This window comes from Chlorocebus sabaeus, chromosome 12 (assembly GCF_047675955.1).
Source record: "Chlorocebus sabaeus isolate Y175 chromosome 12, mChlSab1.0.hap1, whole genome shotgun sequence".
NCBI classification, from domain to species: domain Eukaryota; kingdom Metazoa; phylum Chordata; class Mammalia; order Primates; family Cercopithecidae; genus Chlorocebus; species Chlorocebus sabaeus.
This window is the reverse complement of record NC_132915.1, coordinates 112,510,255-112,534,658: the sequence shown is the minus strand read 5'-3', so window position 1 is coordinate 112,534,658 and position 24,404 is coordinate 112,510,255. Positions and strand designations below refer to the sequence as shown.

General features: G+C 53.9%; 1 protein-coding gene across 1 annotated transcript in view; it reads left to right on the top strand.

The window, feature by feature from the left end:
* Nucleotides 1-24,404, top strand: part of QSOX2 (quiescin sulfhydryl oxidase 2) — a 40,628-nt gene that overhangs the window by 11,963 nt on the left and 4,261 nt on the right. The window contains exons 2-11 of the mRNA XM_008005657.3: nucleotides 7,320-7,420; nucleotides 9,542-9,590; nucleotides 10,332-10,437; nucleotides 10,590-10,680; nucleotides 12,479-12,624; nucleotides 15,875-16,009; nucleotides 16,231-16,360; nucleotides 18,294-18,416; nucleotides 19,703-19,853; nucleotides 23,530-23,718. Coding sequence (XP_008003848.2) covers nucleotides 7,320-7,420; nucleotides 9,542-9,590; nucleotides 10,332-10,437; nucleotides 10,590-10,680; nucleotides 12,479-12,624; nucleotides 15,875-16,009; nucleotides 16,231-16,360; nucleotides 18,294-18,416; nucleotides 19,703-19,853; nucleotides 23,530-23,718 — 1,221 coding nt within the window. The remainder of the gene's footprint in view (nucleotides 1-7,319; nucleotides 7,421-9,541; nucleotides 9,591-10,331; nucleotides 10,438-10,589; nucleotides 10,681-12,478; nucleotides 12,625-15,874; nucleotides 16,010-16,230; nucleotides 16,361-18,293; nucleotides 18,417-19,702; nucleotides 19,854-23,529; nucleotides 23,719-24,404) is intronic.

Genomic DNA, 24,404 nt, shown 5'->3' with positions numbered 1-24,404 from the left:
CCTTCTCGTGCTACCAGAAGACTGGCAGCTGGTATTTGCCTTTCTTGTTCAAGGCTCAAGGGTTAGGGACTCTAATTATAGGTAAGGGCAGTCCTGCCGATACACCCGGCAGCACGTGCAAAACTGCAGAATTGGCCTCTCCCGGCCGGTGCTCGCATCTCTTCCTTCCTAATTCGTGTCCTTCGTGGCGTTTTTTTTTTTCCGAATAGGGCACTTTCGCTTGCATAAAAATACCTGTTCAGGCAGATGTCCTTTCTCCTCCATGATTTTCTTTTTTTCTTTTTTCTTTTTTTCTTTTCTTTTTTTTTTTTTTTGGAGACAGGGTCTCACTCTACCCAGGCTGGAGTGCAGTGGTGCAATCTCTGCTCACTGCAGCCTTGACCTCCCGAGCCCAAGTCGTTCTCCCACCTCAACCTGCTAAGTAGTTGGGACCACCATGCCTGGCTGATTTTAAAATATTTCGCAGAGACAGGGTCTCCCTATGTTGCCCAGACTGGTCTTAAACTCCTGGGCTCAAGTGATCCACCAGCCTCAGCCTCCCAAAGTGCTTGGATTACAGCCGCGAGCCTCCAGGCCCAGCTTATCCTGTATCCTGACGGCGGTTTGCCTTTCTCTCCACTGTGAATGGTGCTGTGTGTGGCCTGTAAGGTTTGTGGGTGTGCGTTTTGATGCATTGTAACTTTTTATAATAGATTTGTATATATTTTGTGGTAGTAAATGATGAAATACCATCTACATATGGTCTCTGCATTCATGACATGCCTTTTCTTAATTTTTTGGATGTTTCTAGGCCGTGTGGCTCATCCGCAAGTTTTTTCAAATTGTCGCATATCTCCAAAAAATTTCCCAATACATTTGTTGAAAAACACGTGCGTACTTAAGTGGGCACACGCCGTTTGAAGCCACGTTGGTCAAGGTGACCCCTTCGCATGTGTCACAAAGAGGAGGGGACGGGAGGTGAGGGAGGCCGCCCGCCCTGTGCAGAAGGCCCTCACTGCACGGCCTCAGTGGTTTCTGCAGACTGCCACGCGAAGTGCGAAGAAGACAGCAGGTCCTCAGATAACCACGTTTCTGTCAACATCATTTCCTTACAACGTGGATGAGGGAAAAAACTGCTTCTGTTACGTGTCCTTCCGCTTCAAGCCACCGTTTCCAGGAGCCTGTCAGTGACACGAAGTGAGGACTTCTGTAGTTTCCTCTGCCTCCCTTTTTATGTGTCTGAGGGTCAGCGGGTGGGACGGTTCTAGAGCGGAGATTCCTCCTCGCTGGGAGAGCCTGGCAGACGGACCGTGGAGGGGGCGGACGGGGCAGAGCGCCGGCCCTGAGGCTCGCTGTCCCTCTCTTGGCCTCTGGGGTCTTGGAGCTCGGTGTCCTCATCTGCCAAGTAGGGGCGGTGATATTCACACCATAGCCTTTGATGGAAGCTCAAGAGGGATAAGGTGGGTCCGAGTGCTTCTAAAGCATTAAGTGCTGAAGAAACTGCACAGAGGCCATGGTAGCGGGCTGGGTAAGGAGTGATCAGTGTGGGGCTGTGAGGGGCAGTGCCCTTCCACTGTGTCATTTCACACAACCCCCTGAGCACTGGCCAGGGACCTCCCGTGTGTGGGGATGGGCTGCCAGGCTGATTGGACACAGATCCCTGCCTTCCAAGGGCAGAGCCCTCTGGTCTAGCGGAGAGACAGTGTGAAATATGTTGGGAAGATGAAGATAATTTGCTTCTACAAAGCATTGGTTTTCTGCATGTTGAAGGAGGCAGCTTGTCCTTTGGGAGCCTTTGGAAGGGAATTGGTGGAATGATCTCTTTACTCTGCAGGCGTTTGTCTCAGGGCGTAGCAGGTGCACGTTTGGGCTGCAGCATCTGACCTGTGTGATGGGGAGTCTTCATTCGCCCCAGTAGGGTGGGGGCGTATTCTGGTCACACACTAGTCGGAGTTGGGCACGCCTGTTAGGAGGTTTGCCCTCCACGCTCAAGGTGCATGCCGTGTGGACCTGACGGACTTTGGAGCCTTCCTCGGCCTCTGCAAGCGTCAGCATCCCCCTCTGTAGGATCCTGTGTTTGTCACCAGGCCACTCCCATGGTAGATAATTTGTTCAGAAAGCTTCATCAACTTTAAAGGGCTGTGTAAATTTACTTCCCGTGGAAACAAGGCTCGTAGAAGGCTTTTCCTGCCAATGAAACTAGGCCTGGGCAGGGAGTCAGGGAAGGCCTTGCTGAGTAGGTGTTACCTGTGTTCAAATCGTGAAATCGATGGGAAAACAGCCAGGAACAGATCAGTGGAAGGAGTTCCACCAGGGAAGAGACGGGGCAAAGGCCCAGGGGTGGTGGGATGGAGGTCAGACCTGTGCATGGCTGGAGGGGACAGGAGAGGACAAGTGAACGGAGCAGTGCTGGGTCCGGCGGATCCTGCGGAGACTGGGACTCTCTCCCAGGCGCCTTCCAGCTGGGTTCAGAATGTTAGAATTACGTACTTAAATCTTGAGTTGAATGTTTACTTGCTTATCATGGAAGAGTAACAGGTAGAAACAACCAGCAGACATTTGGTCTTGGGAATTTGAAGCCTCGATGGAGAGGCAGAGCCTGTGAAGGGCCAGTGACAGGGTGGGTTTGTGGCCCAACGTGATGAGGATGCTGTCACGGAGGCTGACTGCTGAGGCTCGTGTGTTTTTGGGCAGCACCCTGTGGTGGATGAGCCGGATGGGAGTGGGGGCACAAGAATCAGGGAGCAGTTGTGAGGCCTGGATCTGATCGTGCCTCTGTTCCTCATGGGCTCAGCCCTTCGGCGCCTGGGATTCTGCATTCCAGGTGTTACAGAGTTGTTTACTGCAGGGCTGACAGCCATTCCCACCAGCCACATTGAACTCTTCACATTCTCTATAGCACTGCCTGAGATTCAGGAGGGTTATTAAATTTTAGGTGTTTTTGAGACGGAGTCTCGCTCTGACTCCTGGCTGGAGTGCAGTGGCGCAATCTCGGCTCACTGCAAGCTCTGCCTCCCGGGTTCCCACCGTTCTCCTGCATCAGCCTCCCGAGTAGCTGGGACCACAGGCGCCCGCCACCACGCCTGGCTAATTTTTGTATTTTTAATAGAGACGGGGTTTCACTGTGTTAGCCAGGATAGTCTCGATCTCCTGACCTCGTGATCCACCTGCCTCGGCCTCCCAAAGTGCTGGGATTACAGGTGTGAGCCACCGCGCCTGGCCGGGAGGGTTATTTAAAAAGAGCAGCATTGGCCGGGTGCAGTGACTCAGGCCTGTAATCCCAGCACTTTGGGAGGCCGAGGCAGGTGGATCACAAGGTCAGGAGATCGAGATCATCCTAGCTAACGCGGTGAAACCCCGTCTCTACTAAAAATACAAAAAACTAACCGGGCGTGGTGGCGGGCGCCTGTAGTCCCAGCTACTCCGGAGGCTGAGGCAGGAGAATGGCGTAAACCCGGGAGGCGGAGCTTGCAGTGAGCTGAGATCCGGCCACTGCAGTCCAACCCGGGCTACAGAGCAAGACTCCGTCTCAAAAAAAAAAAAAAAAAAGGTAGCACCACCTGGCCTGGGCCCAGACTGTCCAAGCAGCCTTCGCCCGAGGTGCTGGGAGAGTTCCATGGCTGCTGTGCAGGGCACTGTGTTGCCACCTTGTGCCAAGATCCATGGGAAGATAGAAACTAGGAAAATTGCAGGGAAGGTGGCCAGAGGAGGAAAGGATGTGGTGCGGCCAGCGAGTGCCTGGGGCAGCGAGGACGTGCTGTGTGTGTGTGTTTGTAAGTAACGTGCACTGAGGACAAATCTGAGAAACCACAGATGGGACCAGATCTCACCGTGAAAACCAAATCCTGGCGAACATCTTGGAACGTTTTCTTCTTCCCGTCTTATGTTTTTGCTGTTTCTAGGCCAGCTTGATCGTGTCACACGGCCGTGATTCTGTTGTGTGTGCAGTTTGGGCTCTCAGAGCAACTTTTTGTTTTCTTACATGTTATTTCTGGGCACAAAGGTGCTTTATTTATTTATTATTTATTTTTTTATTATTAGACTTTAAGTTCTAGGGTGCATGTGCACAACGTGCAGGTTTGTTACATATGTATACATGTGCCATGTTGGTGTGCTGCACCCATCAACTCGTCATTTACATTAGGTATATCTCCTAATGCTGTCCCTTCCCCCCCCACAATAGGCCCCGGTGTGTGATGTTCCCCTTCCTGTGTCCAAGTGTTCTCATTGTTCAGTTCTCACCTACGAGTGAGAACATGCAGTGTTTGGTTTTCCGTTCTTGCGATAGTTTGCTGAGAATGATGGTTTCCAGCTGCATCCATGTCCCTACAAAGGACACAAACTCCTCCTTTTTTATGGCTGCATAGTATCTGGGCACAAAGGTGCTTTTTTTTTTTAAAAAAGTGTGGAATAAAAATGTGTCGTAGAAATTCCCAGTAAACAGAATGAAACCATGTGGAATTGTGAGCCAGATAAAAGGCCACAGACATGAGACACTTTGCCAGGACGCACAGGCTGAGGAGCCGAGGCTGTGGAGGGGTCCACCAGTGGGCAGCCCACGGCGGGGCTGCTGGGAGCACCTTCTGTTTCCGCGTCCCCTGCCGTCTGCTGCTCTGACTGGATGAGGGCACGAACCCTCTGCCGCAGTTCCATGTGGTCTGAGGCTTGAGGAAGGTGTGGCCGGGGATGCAGGGAGCTGGCGTGGCTTTTCCCTCATCCACTGAAAGTGGCCTCGAAACATGGATTGGTTTCACTTAGCCAGCGTAAGCAGGAACAGTATTTGGTCATTGTTTCTGAAAGAGGTTTCTTTGTTGTTGTTGTTGTTGTTGTTTTTAAATTACAGAGAGAAAAGACCAGTATCTTAAACAAAGCTGTGGTATATTATGTAGAAAAATAGCAATCTGGGCCAGGCGCGGTGGCTCAAGCCTGTAATCCCAGCACTTTGGGAGGCCGAGACGGGCAGATCACGAGGTCAGGAGATCGAGACCATCCTGGCTAACCCGGTGAAACCCTGTCTCTACTAAAAAATACAAAAAACTAGCCGGGCAAGGTGGTGGGCGCCTGTAGTCCCAGCTACTCAGGAGGCTGAGGCAGGAGAATGGCATAAACCTGGGAGGCGGAGCTTGCAGTGAGCCGAGATCCAACCACTGCACTCCAGCCTGGGCGACAGAGCGAGACTCCGTCTCAAAAAAAGAGGAAAAATAGCAATCTGAACCGCTAACACACACAAGCCTTCGTATTTGTGGTGTCTGTGATACGTTCCGTCTCTTCCAGGCCTGCTTTTAACAGAACTTCTGAAGTTTGAGATCATAGCTTGTTCTCAGAGAAGACTTCTTACTCTTTTGACATGATTTATAGTCGAATCATTGATTTAGACAAGTGGTCAGAATCAGAATACAAGTCTACAAAGAGCCTTATCAGTGTCTCAGTGACAGGCAGACATACATTCCCATTCAGAAATCACTGGGCTTCTGGTCGCAAGGCTGTGCCACGGCGGCATCCCACGTGACTCGCTCCATTCCTCCAGGCAGGTCCGTTTGCTGGGTGCCTGGGTCTTGCCTCTGCACCTGCCTCTCCCACGGTGCGGAGTGCCCTGCCACACTGCTGACTCTGCCAAGGCCTCCAGGCTCCATGATAGCCAGCGCCCATCCCTTGACCCCATTGGTGCCCCTTTAGGCTGTCCTCTCAAAGTCTCAGGGCCTGGAAGGACCCCTACAGGGTGAGAAGCTGGGAAATGTTTGTGAATTGTTGGCAGTGCAATTTTTACATCCCAGAGAAAGAACACACATCTTTTAAAAAGAAAACCTCACTGGTGAGCTTCAGAAACCATGACTTTGATACTGGTGACTGAAGCACGAGCCGGGCACTCTGCTTCCTTGTGTGAGTCGTTCCTCTGGGTTGCGGTGAGGGCAGGTCTCTCTTTACAGTATTGTCCCAGCTCGTCATGAACAAACGGTGAGAGATGACACGTCACCATTTCGCTGCAGCCCTAGTGCATTAATGCATTTAGGTCGTGATCACTAAGGAGAGAGGTGTCGCTTGCGTCTGGGTGGAAGCATGCCCCACTGCCTGCAAAGTAATCTCACCAAACAAATAAGACAGACGTCTAGATCTGAGTACCCTGTTACAGAAAAGCCAGGAGTCCAGGGTACTGTCGGTCAAACCCAGAGAAGGAAAGTGCCAGGACCCACGAGAGCAACCAACAAGCCTGGCTGGGGTCTGGATTCAAACAGACTTTAAACAAATGAACAAATAGGGAGTTTTTGCTGTTGTTGTTTTTTAAGACAGAGCCTCCCTGTGTCGCTGGCTCACTGTAGCCTCTGCCTTCTGGGTTCAAATGGTCCTCCCACCTCAGCCTCTCGAGTAGCTGGGACCATAGGTGTGTGCCACCAATCCCCAGCTAATTTTTTTTTTTTTTTTTTTAAAGAGACAAGGTTTTACCATGTTACCCAGGCGGGTCTCAAACTCCTGAGCTTAAACCTTACCTCCTTGGCCTCCCAAAGTGCTGGGATTCCAGGCGTGAGCTGCCATGCCCAGTGGAGAGCCTTCATCTTTGAGAGGTAAAGCCTGGTAGATTTCGTGTGGAAATGACATGCTGTCTGAGATTTGCTTTGGGACCGTTCTGGAAGTGGGTGGAGGCTTTGGCAAAACAGGATTCACCTTGAGCTGATAATTATTGATCTAAGAGGTAGGATGTGTGGGATTTGTTACATTTTTATCTGTATTTTCATGTTAGAAATTTTCCATAGTAAAAACTTTAGAGTTAGGAAGAAAAAATATGGCTCCTTTTAGCCTCCCCAAAATGGCACAGGTGTTCCAGGGTTTGTGGGCAGTGTCTGGGATGGTGTTGGAAACCACTTCACATGTGTCCATGCGCATGTCCTTGCCCTGAAAGACCCTGCTCAGGTGCTGCCAGTACCTGCTCGCTGGAGTGAGAACATGGGAAAGTTTTTGCAAAACAGCCTGGACCATGTCTGATTCATCTGCACGTACTTGCTTGCTGTCCTGATGAAGTGCCGGCCGCTGACAGCCGCTTCTGTAACCAGCGCTTTCATCCATCAGGGTGTCATTTAATTAGGGGACCACAGCCTCGTCCCTGCTCCATGATGTGCGAGTTCAGCACAAATCCGCTTGTTCTATGACCATCTGTGGTACGAGAGGCATCATGCTGTTGGTGGAAGTTCTCTTTCCTAGCTCCATGTAGACGCTCTGTGTGGTGAGGGCCTAACTGATGACATAGAGGGGGTAGGTGTCTGCAGCCTGGAGTGGGGACTGCTGGGTCCTGGGCTTCCCGAGAGTTCAGTGTTCACCACACTGAAGGTCATGCTCCTGCTTTTCAGACTGGGCCAGCGCCATCCGCGTGGCAGCTCTGGACTGCATGGAAGAGAAGAACCAGGCCGTGTGCCATGACTATGACATCCACTTCTACCCCACCTTCCGGGTGAGTATCACGGGGTTTCTTGTATGTTGAAATTCACCACATCGTAGTGCCTGTGTTTTGGCCTCTCTGGCTCTCTCCTTGAAACTTTGTAGGAATTGTAGGAACTGATGTTTGCTGGGGGCAGCTCTTGTTCCACCCTGTTGTGCTGCAGAAGTGTCTGTGGGACTGTCCATGCTCACACAGCCCCGGTCACATGGAGGGGATGTGTGAAAAGAGCCCCTGCAGCCTGCACGGCCAGAGGGCGCAAGGACACCAGGAGCGCAAGGGCTGGCACCCCAACCTGAAGCCACGCATGTGGTCCGTGTACTACGGGGCTCCCCTCGGTGGAACACACACACACGTGCACACTCACACGCACACACACCCACAGGGCCTCTGCCTTCCTGAGCCAGGGTCCGCCCCGCAGAAGGCAAGGCTGTGCCCATTGCTCCCACTAGGGGGCAGAGGTACCTGTGACCTGTTGCAGGCCAGTGCATAGCATGTGTGTACACGCCGGTGCCACTGCCGCCTCCTCGCCTTGACATGGACATCTCCGGAAATGTAGGCACCTTGGGCCCACTTCCCAGGAAGCTCTGTGCCCCCGTCCGTGTCAGCCCTGGTGCCTTGCTGTGTGGTGTGGTGTCACGTCATGGTGGCTTCCCTTGTGTTTTGGGGGCTGTTGTTTTCACTGTGCTGGCAGCACCTGTGGTCCTGCCCCAACAGGTGCCACGCTGGGCAGCACCGGCGCCAGCCCCGCCCCAGGGCCCCTCGGGGCCTGTGTCGCACGCTTGCTTGCCTGCCCCTGCGTGTGATTACGTCAGGATGGCTTCCTGTTTTTGTTTTAGCTTCAGACACAGGTCACACCGTGCTATGTGTAAACTTTCAGGCCTTCTTTCCGTTACTTAATGGGATGTTGCTCAGATCCACTATGATGCTCATTGGATGGGATTGTCCAGTGATGTCACTCTGAGAACCAGAACCCCCCGTTGCCAGGCGTGTGGGCTCTTCCAGGCTTTGGTGGCTTTGAACAGCACTGCTGTGTTCGTTCCCGGGCACGGAAAGAGCTGAGGCTGGGAGAGAAGCCATTGGGCCGCGAACCAGGTCTGTGCACAGCAGACCTGCAGGGCCAGCAGCGTCAGGCAGTTTCGTGCTCGCCCAGGGAGCGGTGCAGTCAGAAGCACCGGCAGCTTCGTTTGCATTTCCCTGGCGGCTGCGGTGCCAGCGCATCTGGCTTCATGGGCCGTGGGTGTCACGGGTGAAGTGTCTGCCTGTCGTCTGCACATTTCCCTCTTGGCTGGCTGGTGCTTTTCTTAACGACCCGATCTCCACCATCCTGTAACCTTGTCTCGTCACTGGTTTTTTTTTTTTTTTTTTTTTTTTTTTTTGAGACGGAGTCTTGCTCTGTCGCCCAGGCTGGACTGCAGTGGCCGGATCTCAGCTCACTGCAAGCTCCGCCTCCCGGGTTTATGCCATTCTCCTGCCTCAGCCTCCCGAGTAGCTGGGACCACAGGCGCCCGCCACCTCACCCGGCTAGTTTTTTGTATTTTTAGTAGAGATGGGGTTTCACGGTATTAGCCAGGATGGTCTCGATCTCCTGACCTCGTGATCCACCCGTCTCGGCCTCCCAAAGTGCTGGGATTACAGGCTTGAGCCACCGCGCCCGGCCCTCGTCACTGTTTTTGATGTGCCCTTTGATGAAGAAAGTTTTTAATTTTAACCTAAGAACCCTTGTCATCCACTCAGAGATACTGCGTGGTGTCTCCTCCTCCTGCAGATCTCTGTGTGGTTACAGCTAACGTCACAGCTCACCATTAGGACACACGCTCATTACCAAGTCCCGGAGAGCCGTGTCTTTAGTGATTCCAGCCCAGTTGAACTGTCTTTTGCTTCTAGCCCTGTTGGGTCAGAAGATGTCAATGATGGGACTGCTGATGGGAGCTAACCTTAGCCCCCTCGTAAATCTGACAGGAAACACTAATATGCACATGGAGAAGCGTGTGGTTTGTCATCGATTTATGAAAACTTTCCGAAGGAAATTGAGTAAAGCTCCTTCTCTAAGGTGACGGTCGTTTTGTTGCTTAAACACGTATGCAGATGCCCACGCGAAGCTGCCTCTTACTTGTTCTGTGTTTTTCCTCTTAGTATTTTAAAGCATTTACAAAGGAGTTTACAACTGGAGAAAATTTTAAAGGTAAGGACATAAGCATTGATTTTAGTCCCTGCGATTCCCCTCCTAAACCTGCTAAAGACACGCGGTCCCAGAGCCTGGGGAGCTCCCAGCCCGGGCCAGCACCTTTGCCTCTGCTGACCTTCCTGCCTGCTTTCCCTCAAGAGTTCAGACGTTAATAGCTTCAAAGAGAAATTTTAATTTTGTGATTTGCCTTGCTTGGCAAATATGGTAGTAAAAACTTTTTCAGAGTAAATTTGTTATTATAAAAATATCTGGAGATGTACAGATCACATGTACCCACCCGATGAATTTTTGCAAACGACCTCACCCAGGCGAGCATCACCCAGTGTGATCAGACCCCGTAGGCCGCACCTGGGGGGGCTCTGCCTGTAAGTGGCCTGGTGGAATTGCCTGGCCTGCTCCTTGCCACGCCCTGGGGGGGCTCTGCCTGTGAGTGGCCCAGTGGAGCTGCCTGGCCTGCTCCTTGCCACGCCGTGTCTTGCCATCTGCCTCTGTTGCCTGTCCGTGTGGCCCACCCATGCGTGTCTCATTGCCGTGTGGTCTCCAGTTGTGTGAATCCCGTGCTGTCTGTACCACACCTGTGGGTGGCATTGGGCACACCTGCTGGGATTGCACACGTTGCTGCCACCTGCACCCTGCTGTCTTTGGGCCCTGGGCTGGGACGGGGCTGCTGTCCCTGGGTGTGCACCTGCCCCTCGAGGATAGCTGCACACACCTCTGACCCTGGTGTGCTTCCGGCAGGACCCGACCGAGAGCTGCGAACAGTCAGACAGACCATGATTGACTTCCTGCAGAACCACACGGAAGGAAGCCGGCCGCCTGCCTGCCCGCCCCTGGACCCCATTCAGTGAGTAGCTCCAGGAAGAAGGTGGCTGTTAGACTCACGTTGAACTGTGCGAGAAATGTAATAGGTTTCTATTAAGTGATGTGGCCACTGGAATGTGGTGGGCAACTCGCTGCTGTTGACAGCACTAAAAGCCTCTTTTTTTCTCTTGAAAGGCCCAGTGATGTTCTTTCCCTCCTTGACAACCGTGGCAGCCATTACGTGGCTATTGTCTTTGAAAGCAACAGCTCCTACCTCGGCCGGGAGGTACGGCCTCTGCGTGGGCTCCAGGTGTCACACGTGGTGTGATTGGGGTTGGCGGTGCATCTGTGATGGGATTCGTGGGTGCCGGTCACTGCATCCGCATCTCATGTCGTGTCTGTGGCTTTAGATCTTGTTCATTATTGGAAGCGTAGTTAATGTTACTCAGCAAAGTCACTGGTGTCTGGAGAAGACTGTTAGGAGGAACGAGCTTGGCGGTGGGAGGGGTTCAGAAGGTGGCCTAACCCCAGGTTTGAAACTAAGGGCTTTGCAGAAAAGCTCATTTTTATGACAGGCTCAGCTCACCTTGAGGTCATTCTGTATTTCACGTGCGTTATTGCTGAGATTTTTTCATTGCTATATTCTGAACGCTCAACATTTTTGCCAAATCCAAGATTCCGTAAAACGTCATTTCTGTCATTGTCATACTTTGATTTCACACGTACAGTTCTGAAGCCTCGCTTTTGGCCAAGTCTAAATAAGGTCCAGGGACCAGGTGCAGGGGCAGTCCAGGGAGAGTCATTATCGCCAAGTCTTTCTGGAGACGAAAGGCCTCACCGCACACACGTTCGCCCAGCGCTCACCCTGAGCTTCTCCTCCTCCTCCTTGCAACTTGATAGGCAACTGGTTTTCTGTCCACTGGGGGGCCTTGTGTTGAGTGGAGGAAACAGCTTTGCCCCTGCGAGGGCTTTTGGAGACACACTTGGGAAGGAAGCCGCAGACACCTGTGCTGTGACCATCTCGCTTCATGCCCTGGCTGCCCTCCTGGCACCCCAGCCCCGCCCCCTCCAGGTTTGGTGGTGACACCAGGATGCCTTCCCGTGGTTGGCCAGGATTCTCCGTGGAGGGCTGAGGAACCGCTAGCGGTGTATGGCCCTCCCAGACCCCTCGCCTTTGTCCCAAGGCCCCTCGTGCCCTGCTGTCTCAGGCGGGGCCTCCACACGCGCACCAGAGGCAGGTGTTCCCCCGAGCAGAGGTGGGTGTGGGCCCGTCTTGCACGCTTCCCTACCTCCCTGGCATGCTGCTGCGTTCGGGGCAGCCAGGCTCCTGCAGGAGGAGTGCTCTTCAGCACAGAGTCACGGCACGGCCCAGACACCAGTGCGGCCCAAGAGTAGTGATCAGCTCTTTGCAGACACACCCAGCTCAGGAGAGGCACGGCCACTTGGGGCGCCCAGTTCATCCCTTTAGCCAGGGCCCTTGGTTTGAGGAGCAGCTGGTTTTGTTGCTCTCTAAGAGAAGGAAAGACGTACACCCGACGTGGTGGTGGCGCACACGGGGTTTCTTCCGAAATGCTGAGATGCCAGTCCTGTGCTCTCTCTGCCACCAAGACCCTGTTGCTGCCCCTTCAGCCTGAGCAGAACCAGACAGGAGCAGGGTGGCTGGGGAGGAGTGGCAGCTCGAGGCCTGCTGCCCCGGCCACGAAGCTTCCACGCGCGGGACAGGAGTGTGAGGCCATGGGGCGTGGCTGCTGTGTACAAGGACTCACTTGACCAGTGTCAGTGCTGTTAGAGGCGCCCTGGTTTTAGAAAGTCAAGTGCAGATTCATGGATAAGGGTGTTCTTTGATTGGTCTGTAAAATTGGCAAATAACACTGGTTTCTGCGCATGGCGTGTGTGCCGTCAGTTGCCTTAAAGTGCGATAGGAATTCAGATGTGCGTGAGGATGTGAGTGAGGGTCTTGCCTGCAGGGGGCACACTTCGTGCCCTTCTGGGAAAGGTTCCCTGCAAGGCGGTGTATCTGCACGTCGTGTTTTCTGAGAAGCTGCCAGCCCCTGTGGAAGTGTCACTGTGTTCTCACCCCCCAGGTGATCTTAGACCTGATCCCATATGAAGGCATCGTGGTGGTCCGGGCGCTGGATGGGGACAAAGCATTTCTGGAGAAGCTCGGTGTTTCCTCAGTTCCTGCGTGTTACCTGATCTACCCAAACGGGTCGCACGGATTGATTAACGTGTGAGTGCCATGTGGGATCTGGGAACCTGGTGCTGTGCGGAGTTACTGAACAGAGGCTCAAGTCTGGTGTGAGATCCTGGGAGCCCTGGCCCCTCCGCCCCACTTCCCTGGGCAGATTTGGGCCCTGGCCCTCAGCCCCTGGGTATTGCTGATCTGTGCTGCGTTTTCGTGGATTTCTGTTTTCTCACTGCTGTGTCCCTGCGCCTAGGAGGGGCCTGGCGTGGTGACTCACCAAGAGCCGCAGAGGAAACCGTGGCTAAACCCGCACGTGCACAAGGGCTGCTGGGCCAGTGCTTCGGGAGCAGCAGATGCTCCTCAAACACGGCTCTGGGTAGACTCTGGGCTGCAGTTCGGTCTGTATCTGGGGCTGGCAGGCAAGCCCCTGTGCCTGCCTCTGTAGAATGAGAAGTAGGGGTGGGCGCCAGGCCCTGCCCCTCATGTTCTGCTCTCTTCTCTAAGAACCGCAGAACCTTGGCAAGCCATTTGCCTCTGCGTGGAGTGCCCGTGTGCCCCTCAGATAAGCCCTTCGCCTTTGCGCGGAGTGTGTGCCCCTCAGATAAGCCCTTCACCTCTGCACGGAGTGCCCGTGTGCCCCTCAGATAAGCCCTTCGCCTCTGCGCGGAGTGTGTGCCCCTCAGATAAGCCCTTCGCCTCTGCATGGAGTGCCCGTGTGCCCCTCAGATAAGCCCTTCACCTCTGCGCGGAGTGCCCGTGTGCCCCTCAGATAAGCCCTTCGCCTTTGCGCGGAGTGTGTGCCCCTCAGATAAGCCCTTCACCTCTGCGCGGAGTGCCCGTGTGCCCCTCAGATAAGCCTTTCGCCTCTGCGTGGAGTGTGTGCCCCTCAGATAAGCCCTTCACCTCTGCGTGGAGTGCCCATGTGCCCTTCAGATAAGCCCAACAAAAAAGTAAACAACTTGAATAAGATTCGAAAAAGAACAGTGAGAAAAATGAGGCTGGGCACAGGTGCATCATTTGAGTCTAGGAGTTCAAGACCAGCCCAGGCAACATAGTGAGACCCCGCCTATACTAAAAATAAAATACTAGCCGGGCCTGGTGGTGTGTGCCTGTAGTCCCAGCTACTCGGGAGGCTGAGGTGGGAGGATTGCTTGAGCCTCAGAGGTCAAGGCTGCAGTGAGCTGAGATCATGCCACTGCACTCCAGCCTGGGCAACAGAGCCAGACCCTGTCTCAAAAAAAAAGAAAAAAAATGAGAAAGTTAAGTAACGTCCTGAGGCTGGAGGGGACCCGGCTTCCTCACCTTGGGGAGAAGGACAGCATGAGGCCAACCTGCCCCACACTGGGTGGCCCCTTTCCCTGGCCTGAAGCCGCAGCGCCTCCGGCATGTGCGGGTTTAGCCATGATTGACTCTGTGGCTCTTGGTGACTCACCACACCAGGCTCCTGGGTGCAGGGACACAGCAGTGAAGATAGGACATGTTTCCTGTCTCTTGGGGCTTCCAGTTTAGCCTCTTCAAAGATCGACTGGGGCATAGAGGGTGCCCTGCAGAATCCCCGAAGACCACGGCTTCTTAGGTATTTTTCTTTTTCTTTTTCTTTTTTTTTTTTTTTTTTTTTTTTTTTTGAGACGGAGTCTCGCTCTGTGGCCCAGGCTGGAGTGCAGTGGCCCGATCTCAGCTCACTGCAAGCTCCGCCTCCTGGGTTCATGCCATTCTCCTGCCTCAGCCTCCCGAGTAGCTGGGACTACAGGCGCCTGCCACCTCGCCCGGCTAGTTTTTTGTATTTTTTAGTAGAGACGGGATTTCACCGTGTTAGCCAGGATGGTCTCGAACTCCTGACCTCGTGATCCGCCCGTCTCGGCCTCCCAAAGTGCTGAGATTACAGGCTTGAGCCACCGCGCCCGGCCTTCTTAGGTATTTTTCTATCCTTTTGAAAAGGAGACCAGGCGTGGTGGCTTACCCCTGTCATCCCAGCACTTTGGGAAGCTGAGGTGAGAGGATTACTCGAGCCCAGGAGTCTGAGACCAGCCCAGGTTGATAATGAGACTCCAGACTATGAAAAATAAAACATTAGCTGGGTATGGCGGAGTGTGCCTGTGGCCACAGCTGCTCAGGGTGCTGAGGTGGGAGGATCATTTGAGCCCAGGAGGCTGAGGCTGCAGTGAGCTGAGATTGCACCACTGCACTCCAGCCTGGGCAACAGAGCAAGATCCTGTCTCAAAAATAGGTAAGTGAAGATAAAAAAGATAAAGCTGGAATTCAGGGTAACCACAGAGGCTATTGAGCTTGTTAGGAGATGCTCTGAGTGCTTGGGGACCCCGCTGTGCCAACAAGGTGGCCCATTCCAGGCCTGGGGCACAGCACTGCCCTTGGCAGAGTGGCCTGAACCACTGCCAGATGTTTAGCGTTAAAAGTATCATATAGACAACTTCTTGGTGTCAAATAATGTTAGTAGTTTTATAGATATTTTAATATTTTTGCAAATATCACTGCTACATTCTGTCTTTGGAAACAAGCTCCACGTCACACTGAAGTGCTCGATGATGGCATTGAGGGTGTCCTCAGAAGGCGGCTCCACCTCGTCCACACAGAGAGGGCACGCAGGGGGCTCAGCTCCACCCTGTCCACACAGCGTGGGCACACAGGGCTCAGCTCCACCCTGTCCACACAGCGCGGGCACACGGGGCTCAGCTCCACCCTGTCCACACAGGGCGGGCACGCAGGGGGCTCAGCTCCACCCTGTCCACACAGGGCGGGCACGCAGGGGGCTCAGCTCCACCCTGTCCACACAGCGCGGGCACACGGGGCTCAGCTCCACCCTGTCCACACAGGGAGGGCACGCAGGAAGCTCAGGGGTCTGACTTGAGGGAGGGGCTGACGTCCACCCCAGGCCCCGACTTCCAGATGCCCCACTCAGGGCTGGCAGATTGTGGGCGCGTCGGCGAAGGCTCTTAGGCATGTCGGAAATCTCAGTCAGAATAAAGCTGATCTTGGCAGATGCTCAACCCAGCTTTACAAAACGCCTTAAGTTCCCCACAAACATAAATGAGTCATAGTACTTACGACAAGTGGAACTGGCTATACATCTGTGGATTTGGTGTGTCTCCTCTTATCCCCAGGTGGAAGCTCAGCCGGGGCCCAGGCGGGGTGTCGGCTGTCCCCACCGACCCCCAGTCCCCAGTACCTGCCCGAAGGATGGGTGGGGTGGCCCAGAGCTTTCCTGAATGCCGGGGGCTCCTGCTGCAGGATTTTATAAAGGAGGCTCTTCTCGCCTTTGCCCTCCCCTTTCTCACAGCGTGAAGCCTCTGCGGGCCTTCTTTTCCTCTTACCTGAAGTCATTGCCGGATGTGAGGAAAAAATCGCTTTCCTTGCCGGAAAAGCCAAACAAAGAAGAAAATGCAGAAGTCGTGGTTTGGAGAGAATTTGACAAGCAAGTATTCATTTTGAACTGAAGCCCCCGGGGAACCGCGTGGGTAGACCGAAGGCTGCGTGCTTGCTGGGCGGATTCACTCCGAAACCCACCCCAGCCGCTGAGGGCCGCTCAGGGCCCTCCCGGGGGCCCCGGGAGTCCGTGGGGAGGAGCCAGGCCAGGGAGAGGTGCCGTGGAGGGAAAGGTTGGGCATTCCCTGACTCTGCCGTGTCCCGTCGTAGGTCCAAGCTGTACACGGCGGACCTGGAATCAGGGCTGCACTACCTCCTGCGGGTGGAGCTGGCAGCCCACAAGTCCCTGGCTGGAGCAGAGCTGAAGACGCTCAAGGACTTTGTGACTGTCTTGGCTAAGGTTTGGGACGGTTCTGGTCTGGGCTGCGTGTGGGAATTTGGCCCTGCACAGAGTGGGCCCTGGGGGCTGTCAGACCCTGCGGGGGCTCCGCCGTCTCCACTGAGGTGCTCTCCACCTTGCTTTGTCTGCTCAGGCCTGTGCCCCAACTCATTCCGCCTGTTTCCCGAGTGCCTCCTGCGTCCCATGCTGTTCCCAGCACTGGGGCTGGGGCAGTGGATGTGGAGAGGGGCGGGGCCTTGAGCCAAGCACCTGTTGGAAAAGTCCAGCTCTGGCTTCCTGCAGAGGAGACAGAGGAGGGAATGGAGGCACACACCTCAGCTGGCTCTCAGAGGAGCGGTGCACAGGGGCTGGCGGGGAGAGGGAAAAGCAGGGGCCGTGCAGATCCAGGTGGGGTGTGCACCTGCTCTGCCAGCCACGTTCAGGGAGGGGTCCTGGGGGCTTCACACTCAGCACCATCACAAGCACAGATGTGGTGTCTGAAACCACTGAGGGGGGTTGCCAGGTGCGGGCAGAGATGCAGCCCAACAGAGCTCAGGCCTGGCTGTGCCCAGGGCCAGGCTGAAGAGGACCAGCCAAGGAGGTGGCCAGGTGTAACTCCATGAGCTCCCTTACTTGTTACTGTCTAAATGACGGGGAGGCTTAGGCTTAAACTATTTCTCTTGCCAAAAATAAGATGCTAGTGATAGAATAATTTATAGTCAGCACTTTGGATAGAGTTTACTTACAATGTGATTTGTGAAAAGTACCAGAAGCCTTGAAGGACCAGAGGCACCGCAGATGAATGCACGAACATCGCCTTGGCAGGTTTTTACCCCACGGTGCCATCCAGAGTTCAGAAATCTCTAGCTGGCCTTGTTTCCTTTAAGAAAGTGTCCTGCTAATCTGTCCATCATATTAGCGGAGGGCAGTGTGGCTCTTAGTGGTGATGGCCGCCGGCCAGCTAATTCACTGGAGTCACACAGCTGTTGCGAGGCAGACCTGCTCTCCTCTCCCCGCTTCTGTCCTCCCCCTCATGTTGCGAGGCAGACCTGCTCTCCTCACCCCGCTTCTCTGTCTTCCCCCTCAGTCTAGTTAGGCCTGGAGCTTTTACACTTGTGCTGTAGGTAACCCCTTAGGCCAGGGTATTAATCAGTTATTCTTGATGTTTTTCTGAACTTTATTTGGATGTCCAGAATAAATTTGATACTGGTAAATTAATCATGGTACTTTTTAACCTGCGTGGGAGAGTAATATATTGGACTGAGCTGAAGATGCCAGCGTTTCTGGTCTGGCATCGCCACCCGTGAGATTTCAACTCAGGTTTTCGGAGCTCTTTCGGCAGCCTGCGTTTTGCACGGTTTGTGGCGCAGCAGCTGATCAGAGTTCCTCCTAAAAAGACAGAGCCCTGGGATCTTCTCAGCCAGATGCCTCCCTAAGCTGTGTTGATGTCAGCTAGCCTCACGGCCCACACGAGGCCACAGGCTCTTAGCCCCGGCTGCCGGCGCCTGTGCACTGCCGCACGCCCTTCACACAGTCGGCGATGACGGAGGGGAAGCCCAGCGGGCAGGCAGGTGGGGTCAGCGCAGCTGCTCGTGAGGAAGGCAGAATAAATCAGCAAGCCCCCACCAGTTCCATGATGAGTCACACACCGTGACCTTGCCTGTCACCTGGAGGGAGCGAGGCTATGGGCACAGGTGGGTGAGCTGCAGGCATGGGCTGGAGAAAGGCATGGCCGTGGGCGCAGGCTGTCCTGGGGAGAGGCGCTGGCTGGACGCCTACCCCACGGCCCCTCAGGTTTCCTGCCTCCCATCAGAGAAACCCGAGTTCTGAGAGGCCCCGTCCTAGGTTCAGCCCCTCCGCAGATGGAGTTGCTTGTCCCCGGAGGTGCTGCGCCGGCAGTGGGGGCGGGCCCGGGTTGGGTCTGTAGCTCTCCAGTGGCTCCTTCCTCGTGCAGCTGTTCCCTGGACGACCGCCAGTCAGGAAGCTGTTGGAGACGCTGCAGGAGTGGCTGGCCAGCCTTCCCCTGGACAGGATCCCCTACAACGCCGTGCTTGACCTGGTCAACAACAAGATGCGGGTGAGCCCCAGAACCCTTGCCAGCCACTCTGCGCCCTCCTTCCCTCGCCTTAGCTGGTGCGCCTCCCTGCTCAGGGCCTGGGCTCCACTGTGATGAAGGGGAGGGGCGACTTACTGTCTCCCTGACAGCGTCATGGCTACGGCCTCCTGTCTGCCTTGGCAGCGTCGTGCTGGGGCTTCAGTGTGAGGACAGCTCACCAAAAGTGCACTGTGACCACCTGTCCTTTGGACAAAATGGGGTTTTCTCAAGCAGTGTAGTACTTGGGCTTTTTAAATTTAGTAAGCCAATCTAACGAAAAATGATGTGTTCAGTAAGTGTGGGCAGTCCTGCTGGAGCTTTCCCCAAGACCAGCTGCCAGCAGGTGCCAGTCTTCACTCAGGGGACCAGCACCCCGAGCGGTCCTGGCACTCCCTCTTGCCGTTCCCTCCTTAGTCCAGATCAGCAGCTTCTCTGTGGCCCCCAGAGCATTTAGTCGCGGGCAGTAACCCACCATGCTGCTTGTCCGACGCCCCCGTGGCCGGCGTGGTCAGTGGCACACAGCAGGTCTTCTGGGAATCCTATAAGGTCCAGGTGCATTTACTGTGCTGTGACTTTGTCAGCTTTGTCATTCACTGGCTGCAGCTGAGAAGCAGACGGGGCTGGGCTGCTTGCCTGAGTCTGTCTTCCACCTTGACTCCACTCTGAGCTCGAGGTCGTGGGCGCACCCTCTCACGTGACTGTGACGTAGGACATCTCCCTCGAGTGCGCGTCCTGGGCTCAGGAGTCCTTAGGGAGGGAAAGGTTGATGAGACACAAAACCAAACTGAACGGAATCTGCCTGGGCTCACAGCCCTCCCGGGCCAGCAGTCACCCGCTCCGAGGGCCACCCCATTGCTTCTCCAAAGTGAACACACCTTGTTTCTTCTGGCTGAGAATTACTTAAGGGTTGAGCTTTTTGATGTTGTTAGTTGCCTTTTCTCTTAATACTGTCCTTGCAGCTAATTCTAATTTAAAAGAAAAGGTGAATCCTTTTTATGCTTAACATTACTGGTTTATCAAGATACAGAAGAACTCTCTCTTCAGAGTGGCTTGAGAGCTCCTTTAGTGAAGGAGACCATTTCCTCTTGTTTATTTTATTGAATTTAAATTTGCATATGGTAGGAGGCACAGATCTTGTGTGTGCAGTTGATACAGCTTCAGTAAACCACCCCCCCATTAACCACCACCCCCAGTCAAGAAGGTATCTGTCGACTGTTTTTAATTTCAACTATTATCTTTTATTCTTTGGGGTTTTTTTTTTTTTTCAGATTTCTGGAATATTCCTTACTCATCACATAAAGTGGGTTGGATGTCAAGGAAGCCGATCTGAGTTGAGGGGTTACCCGTGTTCTCTCTGGAAACTGTTCCACACTTTGACTGTTGAAGCCTCAACCCATCCAGATGCCCTGGTTGGCACAGGTGAGCTGTCCCTGTACAGGCCGGAGGGGCCGATGGGCTGCCTAACACGTTAACCCAGCCGGTGTGTGCGAAGGCCCGTACTGCTGTATGTGAGGCAGCGCGTCGCCAGGGCACCGAGGCAGGGCAACCGCACTTCCGACTCCGCCCACAGACAGCTTACCCAGGGCTGTGGCTGCGGGGGCACGAGTTCCCCTTGTCAGAACTCACAAGGATGTGCGTGGCTAACGTGCCGGAAATAAACCATGGAGAAGAAAGGGAATGCTGGCTGGGAATTTTCCTGCAGTGTAAACTCCCTGTTTTTTTGCTTTAAAAAGACAGAATAAGTGAAATCTATTTGGAGAGGTGTTTTCATTATCAGCTGTTGCATAACAAATCACCCTGAAATTTAGCAGCCAGAACTTCCCATGGTGATGAGCTCACAGTTTCTGAGGGTCGGGCATGGCCCCATCTGGGTCCTCTTCTTCAGGATTGGTCAGGCTGCAATCGGAGTGTCAGCGGGGCCTCGGGGGTCACCCGAGACCCACCTAGGGAGAGTAGATTCCCAGCACACTCATGGGGCAGAAAGCAGGACACACCTCCTTGCACATGCCTTGCCTAAGGCCCTGAGCTCCATGCTGGCTGTTGACTGCAGGTGCTTAGGGCCTCTCCGTGGGGCGGCTCACATCATAGCAGCAAGCCTCCTCAGCGAGCCAGTGAGAGGGTGCCCATCCGAGGATGACATTCCGTCACCTCTGTCAGATTCTGCTCAGCAGTCAGCCACCAGGCCCAGGCCACTCGCAAGGGGTAGACATTACAGGAGGGGTGAGTATAGGTGGCATGATCTCTGGGGACCGTCGCAGAGGCTGCCCACCGCAAGGGGTTAAAACCTATAAAACTTTGAAGTTGGATTTAATAATTTTCAATTACTAGGAAATAGATAAAATGAAATTTTCTGTCCTTTACAGAACACTAAAGTTTGTATTAGATTTTTTATTCCCTCTGAATTTTGATGTGTGTGTGCTTCTCAGTTGAAGCAGTGATTCAGGTTCATTAATGTTTACTTTAAAGCCGAAGTGCAGTCTTGACTCACAGTTCAATACTCTTTCCAGTAAAATTCTCAAATTCTTTTACAGTTATTTTTTGCCACATAACAAACTAACCTAAAATGCTGGGGCTTAAAGCAGCCACCACTGTGTTTGCTTATCATGCCGTGGGTCAGCAATTTAGACTGGGCTTGGCTGGGCGGTTCTTCTGTGAGTTGCTGCTTGGGCTCACTTGCGTGTCTGCCTTCATCTGGTGGCAGCTGGTCAGTCCAGGGGACCTTGGAATGCCTCGTGCTCCTGAATGTGGTTTCCCCACCAAGTAGCACCAGGTTCAGGCAGGACCCCCTGAGAGGCTTCAGTGTGGAGTCACATAGTATCACTTCTGCCATATCCTGTTGATCTAGCCTAAATTCCTGGTGAGAGAAATAGTTTCCACCTGTTAGTGGGAGAAGCAGCAAAGTCACATTGTGGGAGAGTGTCCTGGGATGGGGGCACTGTAGTGGCCATCTGAAAATCTACAGTTTTGGCCCTCCTCAAGGTGACACTGGATTACTGCTTCTCGAGGGTCTGGTTAGGGGAGAGGGTGAATTTTAACCTCAAATCCTTTTCATAATGATACAGAAAAAGAGTATGTTTTTGGGGAGAAACGTTGGGAGCTGTCCAAACAGAAATTGAAATCAGAGCACCCACACTGCCTGATCTAATGCCCAGCCAGACCATGTAAACCTGATTCTGGGCCATGCACAAGGTTCACACCTGTAATCCCAGCACTGGAGGTTGCAGTGAGCCGAGATCATGCCACTGCACTCCAGCCTGGGCAAAAGCAAGACTGTCTCAAAAAAAAATAAAATAAAATAACTGTTTCTGAAACATGAGGCTGAGTTAGGAAACCTCACGTTTACACACGGAAAGTTCTGGTGAGGAGATGAGCTGACATGCCATCCCCCTTTCCATCTGCTCTGATCACACGGGCACATGCAGGCCTGAGCCGACACGCCGTCCCACTTTCCGTCTGCTCTCATCACACGGGCACATGTGGGCATGAGGAACGGCTCCTTGAAGGCAGTGTGGGTACAGTGTTGGCTGAGGGAAGAAGTTGAATGACCAGGGTATTTGATTTTAAACTGTGCTAGCACCGGGCCTAGTGTAGTGGAATTGTAAGAGCAGCGTGATGGCAAAGCCTACCGCTGACAAGACCCTCAGCGCTCCTTCCTCCCATCGGCATATTGGAAGCAGCCTCCAGGAGTAGCCTCCTGCCAAGAGAATTGGGTCAGTGGCGACCACAGGATTAAGTCTTGGAAGGTTTTTCTTCTCTTTACTGTACGTTTAAGCCCCATCTAGTAAAATGCCTGCGAAGGCCTCTAATCCCCCCACAGGTAGAGGTTTATGGTTCTTGTCCACTTTAAAGATTAGGGTGGCCCCACGCTTGCGGTGATGTGGGGAAGAGGGAGGGGGATTACGTGGAGATGCAAGGCAGATGTCCGTGGAGCCCTCCCGGCAGGAGAGCAGGGCAGACGGGCCAGGTCACAGGGCCGGCGCCTGAGACACCGCCCAGCTGCCTGTGGACACACACAAGGCTGAGGAGGAGGTGCTCTGCTCTACTCTCACCTCTGGGTGAAATAAACAAGAAGTGTCGGGATTAAGGATCGACCAGGACGCTGAGATCAGAGCCTGCACGCAGCTGTGCTTTGCAGGGAGCCACAACAAGCGTCAGGCCTTCGCTTGTGCAGGAAGCTCCCCCAGGGCCTGCTGTCGATGAAGACGGATTCATTCGCAAAAGCATGTCTTTTTTTAATGCTGACATGTAATCTGTTTTAATCTCATGGGTCTCCTGTCTGTGCGTTCAAGCTCCCGTGTTGGTCGTCTGAGCGGGGACTGCGGAGCCCTGCCCCGTGCTGCCCCCTTGGTTTTCTTAGGGGTTCCCTTGGGTGCGGTGCTGGCCACTTCCTGCCGCCTGTGGGCAGGGCTTTGCTTTCCTGAGACGCGCGTTCATTCACAGCATCTGCAGGCACCCCGGCCTGCCCACGGCTGTTTTTACGTCCGGTGGCACAGACTCTGGATTGTGGGTACACCCGTCCCTGTGCCTGCCCACCCGCTCCACATCCTCACGCCCGTGGCTGACAGCAGCCTAGAGTCACTTCCTAAGGCCATGTCCCCACTTGGGCTGGTGTCCTGCGGGGCTTTCAAACACGACAGCTGCAGATTTAGAATGAGCAGTGTCATTGCCCTGGCACCAGCCTCTGGGAGTTACTTGTAGGGCAAGAGAGACTGCACCCAGCTGGCAAATCCCGGGGAAGACCCATTGCTTGGCACTGCGGGCGTTCTGGCACAGACAGCCGGAAGCCTGGTGGGAGGTGCGAGGAGCTCCTGGAAAGGCTCCTTGGGGCCCTGGCGGCCAAGTCGGTGGCTCATCCTGGCACGTCCACCCTCTGGGCTGTCCATGGTCATCGTGTCTCCAGACACTGCGGCACCCGTGGACATGTTACGTCTGGCAGGTGCTGGCTCCTGGTCTGTGCCCACAGCCTGAGGCCCCGGGGAGGCATGAGGTGGCTTCCCGACATGTCAGGAGCAGTTTCCCCCAAGGCTCTCTGGACAGGCCACGCACCTGCCATTGTCAGCACCTGCCATTGTCAGCGGTGTTTCTTCCCCTGCAGGCTTTGAAGACGACCCCCAGGCTGTGCTGCAGACAATGAGGAGGTACATTCACACCTTCTTTGGGTGTAAGGAATGTGGCGAGCACTTTGAGGAAATGGCTAAAGAATCCATGGACTCGGTGAAAACCCCAGACCAAGCCATCCTCTGGCTTTGGAAGAAACATAATGTGGTGAACAGCCGCCTGGCAGGTGAGAAGCCCCTGGGCGTGGGGGGCTCAGCACGGGGGGAGGGAGGCCCTGGTCCTGGGACAGCACGGATGGCACGGCTGCGGTGGGGCTGGTGCCTGAGCTTTGCGGCCTCGTGCCACCCACTGTGCTGATGGGATCAGGACTTGGGTGGCTGGGAGCTGCCAGAGCCGCAGCCTTTCCCAGGCTGCTTCTGTCCCCGGCTTTCTAGATGGTTCTCTCACTCGGGGGGGCTCTTGGACCCTCGTGGGAATGGGCGTGGCTCTTCCCCCATCAGTACCCACTGGTGCCCGTTAGACTCTGAGGATGTTTCGTGGCTCTTTCTTCCCCCATTAGTACCCACTGGTAACCCGTTAGACTCTGAGGATGTTTTTGACTCTGGAAAGCTTGGAACATAATTAATTTTTGACGAGGAATTTTAGTAGCATGAAAATTTGTTGTCCAAACATAAACCAAATCTCTCAAAGTGGTTTTGTTTAAAAAAAATAATTAAATAGAGCACATGTGTTTTCTCAGAGTCAAGTACTTCAAACTGTTCCTAAATCAGTGGCAGATTAAAATTAGGCTTAAAAATAATTCCACTGAGAAATAAATCTTAATAGAGATTAATAGAAAATGCCACTAAACTATTGGTTTCTATTTAATCCACTGTATTAGAAAAACATATTACAGCTGAAGCACTAAAGAAA